At 33.5% G+C, this 14,012-nt stretch overlaps 1 protein-coding gene across 4 annotated transcripts in view; it reads right to left on the reverse strand.

The window, feature by feature from the left end:
* The window catches only part of Lar (tyrosine-protein phosphatase Lar), a 66,806-nt gene that overhangs the window by 11,165 nt on the left and 41,629 nt on the right, over positions 1–14,012 (reverse strand). For 2 of the 4 annotated variants that reach the window (XM_088226118.1, XM_088226117.1), the window contains 6 exons: positions 11,197–11,297; positions 10,790–10,852; positions 10,569–10,698; positions 7,959–8,109; positions 7,084–7,220; positions 1,507–1,803 (listed from right to left, as the gene is read on the reverse strand). In XM_088226118.1, coding sequence (XP_088082244.1) covers positions 1,507–1,803; positions 7,084–7,220; positions 7,959–8,109; positions 10,569–10,698; positions 10,790–10,852; positions 11,197–11,297 — 879 coding nt within the window. The remainder of the gene's footprint in view (positions 1–1,506; positions 1,804–7,083; positions 7,221–7,958; positions 8,110–10,568; positions 10,699–10,789; positions 10,853–11,196; positions 11,298–14,012) is intronic. The other 2 variants (XM_088226120.1, XM_088226119.1) reach the window with 1 other exon arrangement.

Here is a 14,012-nt window from a genome sequence, read left to right on the forward strand (position 1 = left end):
TTATTAAAAATAAAAAAAACAAATAAAATTAACGTTGTGTACTACATTCAAATTAAAAGAAAGGTGGCTTGGATATTTATTTATGTAATTTTCAGTAAAAAAAATTCCGTGAATAAATATCTTAAAAACTCAATTTTGAACATGATCATTTTTTAATATAACCTCCTGAGATATTTAAAAAACCCCACCAGATATAAAGTGGAAATTGAAATGGATTTCTATGTTTTGTCTTTGAAAAAATATCAATACCATCATGATTATACCTACCGAAAGATTTAAAAAAAAAATTGGATGAGATTTGCATTCCTAATTTCAAGAGTTTACGGTATGTACCCCTAAGTGGAGCAGAATAATATTTTTTAAAAAAAAACACAAATCAACAAAAAAAGGACGTTTTATTTAGAATTTATTAACATTAAGCTTAAAATAACGAGTTTACGATTAGTTTTTTTGCTGTATTCACTGATTTCTTTATTTACGTAGGTACGTACTGCGTATTTATTTATGTTTATAATAAAATGATTATTTTACAGCAAGTGAAGAAATAAAGTAAAAAAATCTATCAAAAATACGAGTTTAAAAAAATATTTGCGTATGTATGTATGACCGATAAATATTTCCAAATGAATATGAACATGACCAAAACTAAATCTGCAGTGTTATGGCAAAAGGGTATTTCACTTTTTCCAAAATATAGATTTTTGCACAAAACATACTAAAATCTAATGCTTTCTTTTCATGAAAAACGATGTATCTCTATAGTTTCTTTCAAAACGGCCATATTGAAATATGGGGTCATCTGTTCTTTCATACTTTAAGCTATGTGCGAAATGAATGATTTGTTTGTCCTGAACAGTTTAGAAAATGACAGATTTACCTACTTTTGCTACCGCATTACCGAAATATGAGTGATGTTTAAGTCGCAAGTCTGTGTTATTGTTATGTATTTCAATTCAATATTTCAAATATACAAGAATAAATACATTACAAAAAAAATGAAGAAAAATTTTCTTACATAATTAACGTTAATTGTATTTGGAAAATAACATGTTTATATGTGCCTGTGTATATAAAAAAATATTTTTAGTTTTATATTATCTCAATTCATTTAATTGTTTATTTATTTATTCGTTTTTATTTGTCACGCATTTTTGTTTATTTTTTATATTAATTTGTATACTTGCCAAATACAAGAGCCAGACTCTTTTTTGGCAAGTTCAACCTAAAGAGTTCTAGTCCTTCTTTTGTGTATTGTTTTCATGCTAATGAAGGTTTACTAATAATATTTAAAAAAAAGTATTCTTGCATTTACATAAAAAAATATACTTAGTTTATAAGATTTCTTCCGTAAACTAATATTTTTTTCGATTACGTATCTATCTACTGATGATAAACTGCAGTCGGAACACATTTCTCAGAAAAAAAGATAATCAAAGACAAAACACAGTGGTCCAAAACAGCCACCGATGGCGAAATAAGTGTAACGTTTTTCTAGCAAGAACTTACCGTCTTCGTGCGTGCGCACGGTGATGGGGTAGCTGGGCGGGCCGTCTCCCACGCTGGTGCCGGCCAGCACCCACACGCGGTACTCGGTCCAGCGCTTTAGCTCGTCCAGCACGATGGTGGTGTCGTTCAGGCGGATGGTGGCCGCCTCGCTGTCGCTGCGCCCGGCCTCGACCAGGTGCAGCTTGTAGTACACGATGCGGCCGTTGCTGCGCTCCGCGGGCGGGGGCAGCCACGACACGCGCACGGTGGTGGGCGACAGCGACTCGCCGGTCACGTTGCGCGGCGGCGCGCCCGGCACTGCTCATACAGCGCGCCGTTAGCTCGAGCCGGACCTCAACCTCGTCCGAGCCTCGCCCATCGCTTACTTATCGCTCATTATTGACTACCCTTTCGTTAAGTTACTCGATTTTTATTTAAAAAAATCATTTTAAAAAGAAAAGATCCTCGGTCCTTAACTCTTAAAAGACTGCGCTAATAATACCTTCGGTAATGGCACTGTAATATCGTGTTACATTAAGAAAAAGACAAGATATTTAGAAATACGGGTATTCATAAACAGTTTAACACAGGTTCGACAATCCATATTCTAAAATTTATAAAAATTTAGGCTCTTACGAGCTAAATACGACTTCATATTTTTTTTTAAAGTTCGATTATAAACGCTCTCGTGGGGGTAGAAAAAGCGTTGCTAGCAGCTATTATCTGTGTTTTAACCATTTTGTTAATACACACGATACGCAACGAGTACCTCTATCACTATTTCTATTTTCGGACCTTCCATCTTCATATGATTATTATAAGCAATCGAATAAAACAAGAATTCTTAGTTTTTCATAAGAGTTGAAATACGTAATTATCATTGGATAGCTAAATATTTTTTTCGTTGGGTTTTAGACCCGCGGTAGTGAAAAGTAAAGCGAACTCCGAATCAGCGATCCGAGGTTCGCCCTCCGGTAGAAAAGCACTAATTCTATTTTCTAACGGTTATTTATGAGACTTTTTATTTTATATTAAGTTATAAAATAAAATATTTGGTTCGCTCCTACTAATTTATTTGACCACTAAGCGCTTTCAACCCCCAAGGGGCGTCTCCAGATTTGTCCTGGTTCACCAGTATGAAGATTCTCGTCAGAGGCGGAGAGCGCTAATTGGTCAAATAAATCAGTGGAAGTGTACCAGTAAATCAGTGGAAGTATTTTAATTTATAAATTGTATGAAAATATCAGTTATTATTAAAAAACAATTGAATTGTATCAAGAACCGTCAGTAATAACGCCAATCTTAATGTAAATATATTAAAAAGATATACCTTAACGACGTACGCCAAAAGAAAATGATAAAATGTAACAATCTAATAAAATGAGCGAGGCATGGAGGAAGTTGAGGGAAACCGGGTTATTTGCAGGTCACATAAACTTATATGACCACCATCTACATATATATTTATATGGTTCGACTTTACCATTTAAAACATCCTTATCACCCACCGGTAGGAACTGCAGCATGTATATTTTATAACAAGAAACAACATAATCCAACCATAATATTCGACAAAGATTTATATATATTTTTTTAATATATGTATTCTGGAAGAGAATTATAAATTTATTTCTGCATAGTGCATCCACTGAATGCACAAAATAAAATTGTGCTGATAAAACAAAACCATAACAAATAAAATGTGCAGTGCGTTCAACGGATATCAGTCATTTTCCATATATAAAAGAATAATTAAATTACACAAATTACACATTCCTTTTAATAATTAATTACCTAGAGTATTGAATAAAAAACATGCAAATAAAATGAAATCTCATATCTTTCACTCAACTTACATCCAGCACCTAAATATGTTGTGTGTGTTAACAAACATGGCCTAAAACTTTGGTTTTATGGGTGTACAGTTCCGAAAAGCAATCGTATAAATTTCTTCGTGGAACTCGGATTGTTCCCTTAACGACTCTAAAATGCGTAGAAACCTGTCACCGAGTGTGAACTTTTATTTATACACAAAGGAGATGGCCTAATGTATCGCTATCTATGGAATCCAATTTATTGCCCTAACGACTTCAGAACGTTTTCTAGTCTCTCTCTAGTATTTAAGAGGTTCCAAATGGCTTCTGGTTCACCCTTTTGAATATAATCAATTTCAGATAGTGGAAATATCAGTGGAAATATCATAATATAAACAGCGACAAAGCTAGCGGCGCATTTCTTATGATCAAAAATTACAAAACTAGCATGAAATACATCTGTGTCGATTACCTTGGCGAAATTTAGTATTGTTATCAAAAAACAAAGTAAATGATTTATTTTGAATGCATACAACATACAGACAAGATAAATTGTATTTTAAAAACATATTTGTCGAAATATCGCCACGGTAATCACAAAAATCATTTACAAATATTTTCGAAAAATACTCAAAGTGAAGAGCAAATCGTTGAGTTAATTTTGAAAATAATTTAAAATAGATAACAAAAGTCACGATTTAAGTAAACGCGTTTTATTTAAAAAACAGAATTGCTTAAAGTCTCACCGATTCGCCCATTCGTTACAATGCTTGACAAGTGAACATGGATAAACTGTGTGTATTTGGAAGGATTGTGCAGATCTATGTATTACACGGTGCTGGGTGCGGGACGATCACAAAAATACATAAGTCTTGATTACCTACCACAATGTGTATGGTATGTTGTGTACCTATCGTGTCCTATTTTTCCCGAACCCCTCTTAGCGATTTCATTATTTAAATCGTGTCCCGTCACAATAAACTTTCCAAGAAGTTTTAAGAAAACATGTTGCCCAAAGCCGGTGATAATATTCCGTTTCTTTGAATTCGAAAAAAATAAACTTACAGAAGCCCCCATTCCTAAACTGAGGATACGAGTTGCGAAAAATATAAATGGGCGAAAAGTTTCGTCGTGAAAAGGGCCTAGTTAAATAAAAGTTGGGAAACAAAGGTTACGACGGAGGCCTTAAACGATGGAATGGTAATTCGTACGATCAAAAACCAAGCAAAATGATATATTCTGTCATATTTCACTCGCATACAACTAAACGTAATTAAACTATGTATCTTATGTGCGCGCATTTAAACTTATATTTTCGTAAAAAAACCTAAGGGATAAATATTTGCAATTAAAATATAATAAAATATATGAAATGATCCTATTATAGTGAATCGGGAGTTGCGTGTAACAGAATCACATAAAAATGAAAACATGTAGTAAGTATCGATCAAAATCCAACATTTTTGTGAACGAATTTTCTTTACTCGACGTTTGGAAAAATACATTTTCCTCACCATTTGCTGATGTATTCGGAAACGCAGTGGTAACGAACGTTTAATAATATATCAAAAGGAACATTATAAAGTAAAAAAAACCATAAACAAACAGACGATGTTTAAAATGAAAACGATTTACTATATAATTTAGAAACGTCTAAATAAACAGATAAAAATATTTTAAAATTAATTACATCACTCAGAACCATAAGACTTAATGGTGAATACTTTAACAACGCTACATTGTTTTTAGTTGAAAAAATCCTCTTTTTAAATAGTTGCGTTCTTATGATTTATCCAAATATTTTAACTTAGGGGCCCATTTTCAACGAGTCGAAAATAACTCACTATCAGAAAATTAGAATCAGTTGTGGTAGAGTGGAATTCGAACCTCAAACATCTGATCCGCGAGTCTGCGGGAATACACCCCGGTTCGTTTCGTAAGAGATAAAAAAAGTAAAAAAGCCCTTGAGGTGATTTTCACAAAAATGGCGCTATATAAATTATCCAAAATTATTATTATTATTAAATAGCCTTTTAATTGATTTACTTTAAAGCTTCTACTTTGACAAAATAAAAAATCACTGAATAATTGAAAAAAAAATCGACACGTCAGTTATAATTTGACTGGTATTTTCCTCATCGACGAGACGACACTGAAGACTTTTCTCATTCGTGAAACTGTCACCACGTCAGTAGCTCGTGATGCTGTCACGGGGGATTCACGACCATGCCCTTATACGTCCGTCTCATTCTTCCCGCTGCCAAATAATAATGGGAAGAAGAAGATGGGATAAGTAAGCACGTGGTGTATAGATAGATTCGAACAGGAAAATTGAATAGATCGGATGGAATAGAATATGGAATAGCAATGCGGCCTTCGGTATTATTTACCTCGCTGTATTCCGAGGATATACATTATATTTACCGAAAAAAACAAAGAACGAAGAACAATGTTTCTCGTAAACAATTCGAAATACGTGGGATATTTCAGTTTTAAAATTTCACTGAATTATGTATGGTGTGAAAAATGTTGCGCGAAATACTACCGAGTGTGAAAGACAGTCGAGGCGCTGTGATCGATCAGGGTAATTCGTATGTTCCCGAATCGACAAATCGGTCAATTCGCAATCGCGAAAGCGTTTGCAGTTTTATTCAAATCAGAAGCTAAAGAAAATATTGGCCATTAGATGACAATTTGGCTGCACGTTAAATCCGGTTGGGTATAGAGACATGGTAATTAACTGAATATAAATACTGTTATTTTAATTAACAGCAAACTGTATTCGAAGTGTTTTAACGTTCTTATAATTTGCAATTAAAATACGAATAAGTATGATTTTTAGATTAAGTTGACCCTAGAAATAACAAATTCAAATTTGATACAGTATATGAAATAACAATTTACTGATAGTAAACATTGATTTGATATTTAAAGCAGAGTAAAATATAGCACAGAAAGCATCATAATTATGTATGTTTAACACGAGTACTCACAAGACAACGACTTTAGGCAACATCGAAATTAGAAAATAAAGTTATTATAACGAAAAGAGGAATTAAAGAAAGTTATCGAAAAATCGCTTAGAGGAGAAAATGCTAGGAATATTTTACTACCTCACGCAAATGATGATTTAGTCATTTATTTATACGTTTAATTTATTGGATAAAAGTAAACTCCAGCGTGAAATCATCCTACACGTGAGGGTAGAATAGTCCGATGCCGATTAAAATAAGGCAGTATTAGGTCTGGCGAGATGCGACGTCACAAAGAGTGGAAGATCAGGCCCATGTCAATGGCGGGAAGCTTTCCAATCGGAATTCCCAAGCGTACGCGGGACGGGCGGATGGAGTTTGCTTTGCATTTGGGGATACTACACGTACTTGAAACCTATATTATTCCCTGACAGAGACATACTGTCTGTCAGGAGACAAACAACGCCATACTGATTCGATACGTACCGACTCGAATAAAAAGTAGAAGAATAACATTTAAAGCGACCCAGAATAAAAACAAACTCAACCTAAAGACGTCCCAAATAATTTATTAAACGTAACTTTTTTTATGGAATTCTGTTATTAGGTTAAAAATAATTAGACTCGATTACGATTCGGTAGAAAAAAAAAACATTTGACCAATGTGCGCAGCACTGTCGCGGAGTCAAGAATTTCAACCCTTTGGACATGAAGTAAGCGAGATCTCTAGACCTGAAGGTGTTTCGTGTCAGTGTGGTGATGTGTGTAAGTGGCTCGGATAGTCGCCGAGAGCAGGTGGTGTCGATCCTTACCGTACTGCTTGGTGCGCACCGGCACTGGGGGCGTGTTAGCGCCCTCGCCCCTCTGCGAGCGCGCCGCGAGCCACACGTAGTACAGTGTGTTGGGGTAAAGGCCGCTTAGGGTGTAACTCTCCGAGATCGGGATGCGTCTAATGAGGGAAGAAATGTATTGTGGGGAAAAATACACATATGTATGGTATATAGTGTAGTTTCTTTGCAACATAACAGACCAAAAGGACTATTGTGGTGAAAAATAGTACCGTTTAGAATTAGGGCTTAAGCGTCATTTTTTATAAAGCGGCATCATTTGACATCGTAATGGTGGGCTCAAAACACTTACTGTGCAACATTAAGATTTTAGCACGATAGGAATGTATTTGACTCGTTTTAATTTGTAGAATACTACAGTAAAACACTAATATAAACAGAATGATAAAGACTTCCTAAAAAATTTTTTTTTTTTTTATTTTAAAGAGGGAGTTTGAAAATGTCAATTGAAGACTAAAAGCATAACATAAAAATGTGAAAAAAAAATACTTTGAAACTTGTAACAGACTATGTATAATCTTTAAATAAACAGTATTTTCATTTGATCTTATTATCTAGATATCTGAAAATTAATTTTAAACCTATTATACACAAAGATTTCGAGATTAGCGGTAGTCAAAGTTAAGGCTAAGATGTTTGTCTCATGCCAAGGGAGTTCCGGGTACGATCCCCAGTGAAACAGATCACAATTAATACATTGAGACTTTACAAACTTGGATGTTTACCGCGTTCACCACTGTGATAGGGTCTTTTGGCCTGTTGTGGCGCACAGATAAAAATATATAAGGTATGGGAATTATTAAAGAAAATGAAAAAGCTCCCATAAAATATACACTGACCTGTGGTGTTTCTCCTTCGCGTAAGTATCGTTCCAGTAGAGTTCGTAACTGACAATATTCTCTCCGGAGTGAGTCGGCTTGCTCCATTGCAGAGTGACTGACGTTTCGCCAATATCTGTCGTTCTGAGGTTCGAGGGTTGCGAAGGAACGCCTGAAATCAAAACATTTCAAGCAATCACGAAATCCGAATAAAACAGAATCGTGTAATTTCACAATGAGGAAGTTCAGTACTACGGGAAAGCGGATATAACAAATTTATGTTTTCTTGCGCGGTAAAAATTAGAGCGTTAAATTGTTCGGCGAAGTTTCTTGAAAATGAATGGTAAAAATAATTATTTATTTATTTAACTTTTTGTACATAATGATTATTTGTACATTGGCGGGCTTATTGCCAAATGGCAATTTCTTCCAACCAACCAATAAAAAAAAGTTTAATTTTTATAATTCAAGTTACAGTACATATTCAATAGAAAAAAAAGATTAAAAATTTAAATATATATAAAAATAGAAATAAACGCATTTGTTTATAAATTACCTTAAATCGAAACTATTACTCAATGGGAAAAAGGAAAAAAGAGGAAAGAGGAAAGAGGAAAAAGGAAAGGAGGAGAGATTAAGGAAGAGAAAGGAGATGTTTCTTCAGACGTGATTTAAACAGAGATAATGTAGTAACATCTTTGATGGTGGATGGGAGATGATTCCACAGTCGAGCCGCATGGACACTATATGAGTTAGAGAAGAAAGAGGAATTGTGTATGGGTATTAAGAGAGTGCCTTGAGAATGAGAACGAAGAGGTAAACCATGAACTGATAAGCGTTGAAATTTTTCACACAGGTATATAGGAGCGTTAGGACTATGAAGTACATTGAACAGAAGTGAGAGGGAGTGATAGTCTCTCCGCTGTCTAATTTTGAGCCATTTCAGTTGCCTACGATAATCAGAAATGTGGTCATATTTCCTAAGACCAAAAATGTACCTTATGCATGTATTCTGAAGTCGTTCAAGTTTATCGAGTTGCTCACAGCTTAAATCAGTCATGGAAACATCAGCGTAATCTAGAATGGGTAGTAGTAATGCTTGTACAAGAGTGCATTTAGTACTAATGGGTAAGAATTTTTGCAACCTTCTAAGTGAGTGTAGACTGAAAAATATTTTGCGGCTTAATTCATTAGTATGAGCTCGCCAGCAGAGATGTTGATCCATTAGTACTCCTAGATTTTTTACGGATTTCCTGTACTGAATATTGGTACCATTGACAATAAGAGGATTAAGTGAAGGTATGTCTAGCTTACAGAGCAATCTTTGACTACCTGCAAACATAATTTGTGTTTTAGACGGGTTTATTAGTAAACCATACTCTTTTGTCCATGTTGACACGCAATTTAGTGTTTTAGACATCGATTCTATTGCTTTGCTGGTGTTTTCAGGTCTGCAATGAAGGTATAATTGTAAATCATCTGCATAGAGATGATATGAACAATTGAGACAATCTGCAATCGGATTAATAAACAGGGAAAATAGTAATGGTGATAAAACTCCACCTTGAGGTACTCCAGCGGCAATATCGACCCATTCCGATTGATGATCTGGTGTTTTGATGCACTGTTGTCTAGCTCGTAAATACGATCCGAACCATTTTATAACCGGTTGTGTCATATTTAGTGTTTTAAGTCTAGCCAACAAAAGATCGAAATCCACAGAGTTGAAAGCGCTACTGAAGTCGAGTAATGTTTCAAGGTTATCATTTTGTTATTCATTGCGTATCTAATGTCATCTGTAACCTTGATTAAAGCGGTAGTTGTACTATGGCCCGCACGAAAACCTGATTGATTGGGATCAAGAAGATTATTTGACAATAGATAATTATTTAGCTGATTATATACAACTCGTTCAATGACTTTGGAAAAAATTGGAAGAATAGATATGGGTCTGTAATCTTTGACAGAAACTGGTAAAGAAATTTTGGGAAGTGGTATAATAAATGCTTTTTTCCAAGCTTCAGGAAAATCTCCAGTATTTAAAGAAAAGTTTATAATGTGAGTAATAACCGGTAAGATAATAGGAAAAATAAAGTGTATCAATCTCATACTCAGCTGATCACTGCCCATAGATTTGGTTTTTATAGAAAGTAAAATACGTTGTATATCAGTTTCTTGAACGGAAGAAAATAAAAACGGTGGATAATTGTAAGAAGCTGCCATACTTAAACGTCGGAGAGTGTCGGATTTAGTGCTGACATCCAGTATTAGTGGAGGTGTAGCAAAGTGAGTATTGAGATCGTCTAGTTTGACAGTTGAAGATAATGTTATCTTAGGTTTACCGGCGCCAAGAGATTTTAAAAACGACCAGGATTTACTAGTAGAGTTTTGTGATTTATGATTTTAATAAAAACTAACTATTCAGAACGACGTCACCGATTCTTCCGAATCAACCAATCAGTAGAACTCACCGAAGAGAACTTGTGACGTCACACGCGGAGCAATTTTAAAATTAACTTTAAAAAATCATAGCGCTGATAGTCGATAACGACGATTTTAGTATATAAACAAATAATAAATCAATATTTTTAAAACCGACTGAACTTCCTCATTGAAATAATATTTTTTTACCTTGCTGAGTTTTGACCTGAACGGGAGCGGACAAAGGTCCAGGCCCGACAGAGGTAAAAGCTTGTACGCGAATTGTGTACACAGTTAGTGGGGTCAATTCACTTATAGTTGTTAGCTGGTTGTTATCGACCTGAAAAATAAAATACATTCGAAATAACATCACACACGTCAGTTTTGTATTTTAAATAGTGTGAATAAATTGCCGTGATTTTAAAACCTACCATTTGCGAGTTCCAGGATTGCATTTGCTGTGTTGGGTTTGTCGTGTAATAAACTTTATAGCCCTGAAAAAAAAACATAATGAAATATGTGAACAAATGCTGTAGTGTTATTTAGTTTACCGCAGAATATGGCTTTGCAAAACGTAAATCATTCGAATGGGGAAAATGAAACGCGTTCCATACGGGGATAAAACCCGGAAAAGGCACACTCAAACTTGCTTGCCACCGCTAGTTTGTTAACTTTAGCAATTATTTCAAATTCTTTTGTTACGAACTATCATCAGTTTCCGGGTGTAATCCGGGATTTTAATTGGTCAAGAACGGGGCGAAAATGAGATGAATTGTTTAACTTCAGGTTGCGCAGATATTTCGGGGTGAAAAAAGGGGATATTTTAACTCGCGCTTACCGTAACTTGACCGTTAGGAGTTTCCGGTTCATCCCATTGAATAACCATGGTGCTCGAACTCAATGGTCTTACTTGGACGTTTCTTGGTGCAGTTCCGGGCTCTGCGGAACATAATTTATAATTTAATACAGGGTTAACAACATTAAAATGAATCGTAAGATCCGTATGCGAGAGGTAAAATACAGTATCTCTAAAAATCCTACTTTCAGGAGAGACAAATTAGTTTTTTTTTATACTTTAAACATTAGGTATTTTTAATGAGAAGCTTTAAAGTAAATTTGTTTTCTAGAATATGTTATTTTTATGTGTTCTAACACTAAAATATGTTTTTTTAGACTCTAGACTTTTTTAATGCTCGACACGGAGATACATTTGTTTACCCTTAAATATTTTTATGGTACAACTTCAAATGTTGTACGGAAAAACAAGAGTTAATCTAAAGGATTTTTTAATCCAAGACAGACAAAAAACAATTATTTTTAATTAGTAAAAAGTAAGTGTTATTTATTAATCATTATCAATGTTTTTTGTAAGGATAGTATAGTTGAATGTTTTTTTAATAATAAATAGTTATAAGGGTGCGTGTAAATCAATATTGGGTTTTAATTTTCATGCATTTATTATCATACAAAATTAGCATAAACTTTTGATAAACAGTAAAAATTTTTTTTTCAAGAAATTGCTGAATCTTTTTTTTTTTTTTTTTTTAAAATAAGTAGATGAGTGTAATAAATGTTGTTTTTTTTTTTTTTTTGCAAAACAAATTATTTAGAGTTTTTTTTCTAAATACTGTATGTTTTCTCACTGTCCCTTAAGTGTAATGTGGTGTGGAGTTATAATAAAAAAAATCTTTGTTATCAAAGAAATTAGGATGTTTACCTCCTAATAGAGGACGAAAAATTTGGTTTCGACATAATCTCAAATTCGTGATATTAGATGTTACCGCAGTTTACCTCCCGCATGAAAGCCAAACACTTCTTTCCGTCTGCTAATTTCTGTTATATATATATATATATATATACATATATGTATGTATATATATATAAATTTAAAACGCAAAGTTGGATTACAATTATTTCGCTTTAAGAGGGCATTTTTAAACGAGCGCGTTTGTTCAAAGTAAGTTTGAATAGATTTTTATTTAAAAAAATACAAAAAGAAACGAAATTAGTAGACTCGAATCTTTGTTTGATTTTATTATTAAAGATTTTAATAACGAGTTCTACAAAATAAACGCAAACTCAATAAAAACATTAATACGGGTATTTTTAAAATGTTCAATATAAGATTTTAAATTGTAACACGAAGGAAAAATGACCAGTCCAGCAGTCCAATATGGGAAAATAAATTATAATGTATAAATTAAATTAAATATAGCGTAATACGAATTCAGGACCTTAAACGTGGAAGCCAATGCTATCCACTACACTACAAAATAATAATATTGTTGAGTATAGTAACTAGTGAATAAGAAAAAAATCTGCAGGGATTTTTTTATATAGGCGTAAAAATCTACTAAAACCGTTTTTGTGACAAATAAAAATATGATGGTGTTATCTCCGCACGATTGACTTTATTTCAAATTACGGTACCAATGACGTCACGTGGCGTATGGTGTGTATAATATTCTTATCCGAGTTTTGGTGAAGATGAAACCCCGAAGGCAAATTATCATACTCAAATAAATCACACGGTATTCAGAAATCTGTTTCCATTTCGGCAAACGCCGAATTACGTACATATTGGCTAGAATACTGATCATCAAGATTTAATATAAAAAGAAAAAATATCGTTTAATAAAATATATAATAGAAATAAAGTGTTTATAAAATCGGGTTTAATTATTTAAATTTTATAGTGGTTGGTAAACTTAAAGAAATATTATATGATAATATATTTAGCAACGTTAATAAAGAATTCTAAGCACTTTTATATTGTTTAATATCTGGTAGATATTATTCAATTGACATCTGTGTAAAATTATTTAGAAATTTTCAGCAACATTTTAAGCTTGTTCAAATACTTGCAGACAAGGACTGGATTTCATCCGATCCGACGATTGACACATTACAACAGAGATGTATTACATTATTGCGGGCAGAATTGTACGAAAGACATTCATAAACACAAGACAAAACGAAAATAACAGCCCGAATCATCTTATGAAATTGTGAGAAAAATGGCGTCAAAATATAAATTGAAAATTATGAAAAGCAAAACAAAATATTTATAAAAAGCATACGAAAAAAATATCAGATGATTAAATAAAGGAGTTTGTCAAAAAATACCATTCTGAAATTGCATTATAAGTCTCAAGAAATATCCATATTTTTCGCTGTGCAGCTTATACTGCGAACATATGCACGATAGTGCTTACAAATAAACTCGACATTTGACGATTGACATCTTGTTGCAGCTTGACGATCTAGATTTGTCGCATCTAGATTTGACGATCGTCAAGCTGCGACAAATCTAGATCGTAAAGCTGCAAAAAAATGTCAATCGTCAAATGTCGCGAGTTGTATGTTAGATTTCTGACGATCGTTAAATGTCAGCAACTAATACCGAGTATCTTTGAAGTTACATAGATATTGTTTGTATTCGGAGAAAATAATTCATTCTGAATACGTCCGGATAACTAAGTAGTAGGTAAGGTGTTTATATACATTTTACTAATAAGTGACATATTAAGGTGGTTTTGTATAACTAAGCATCGTGTGATGCATTACTTTTTTTTGAATCTTTAAAGTTTGATAAGAAAATACGACTTGTACCTTGCACCGTGTATTTAGAGAAAATTAAATATGTATTAGGAT

Source organism: Micrasema longulum, unplaced genomic scaffold, assembly GCF_059751315.1.
Source record: "Micrasema longulum isolate JH-2025_06_02 unplaced genomic scaffold, ASM5975131v1 h1tg000409l, whole genome shotgun sequence".
NCBI lineage: Eukaryota > Metazoa > Arthropoda > Insecta > Trichoptera > Brachycentridae > Micrasema > Micrasema longulum.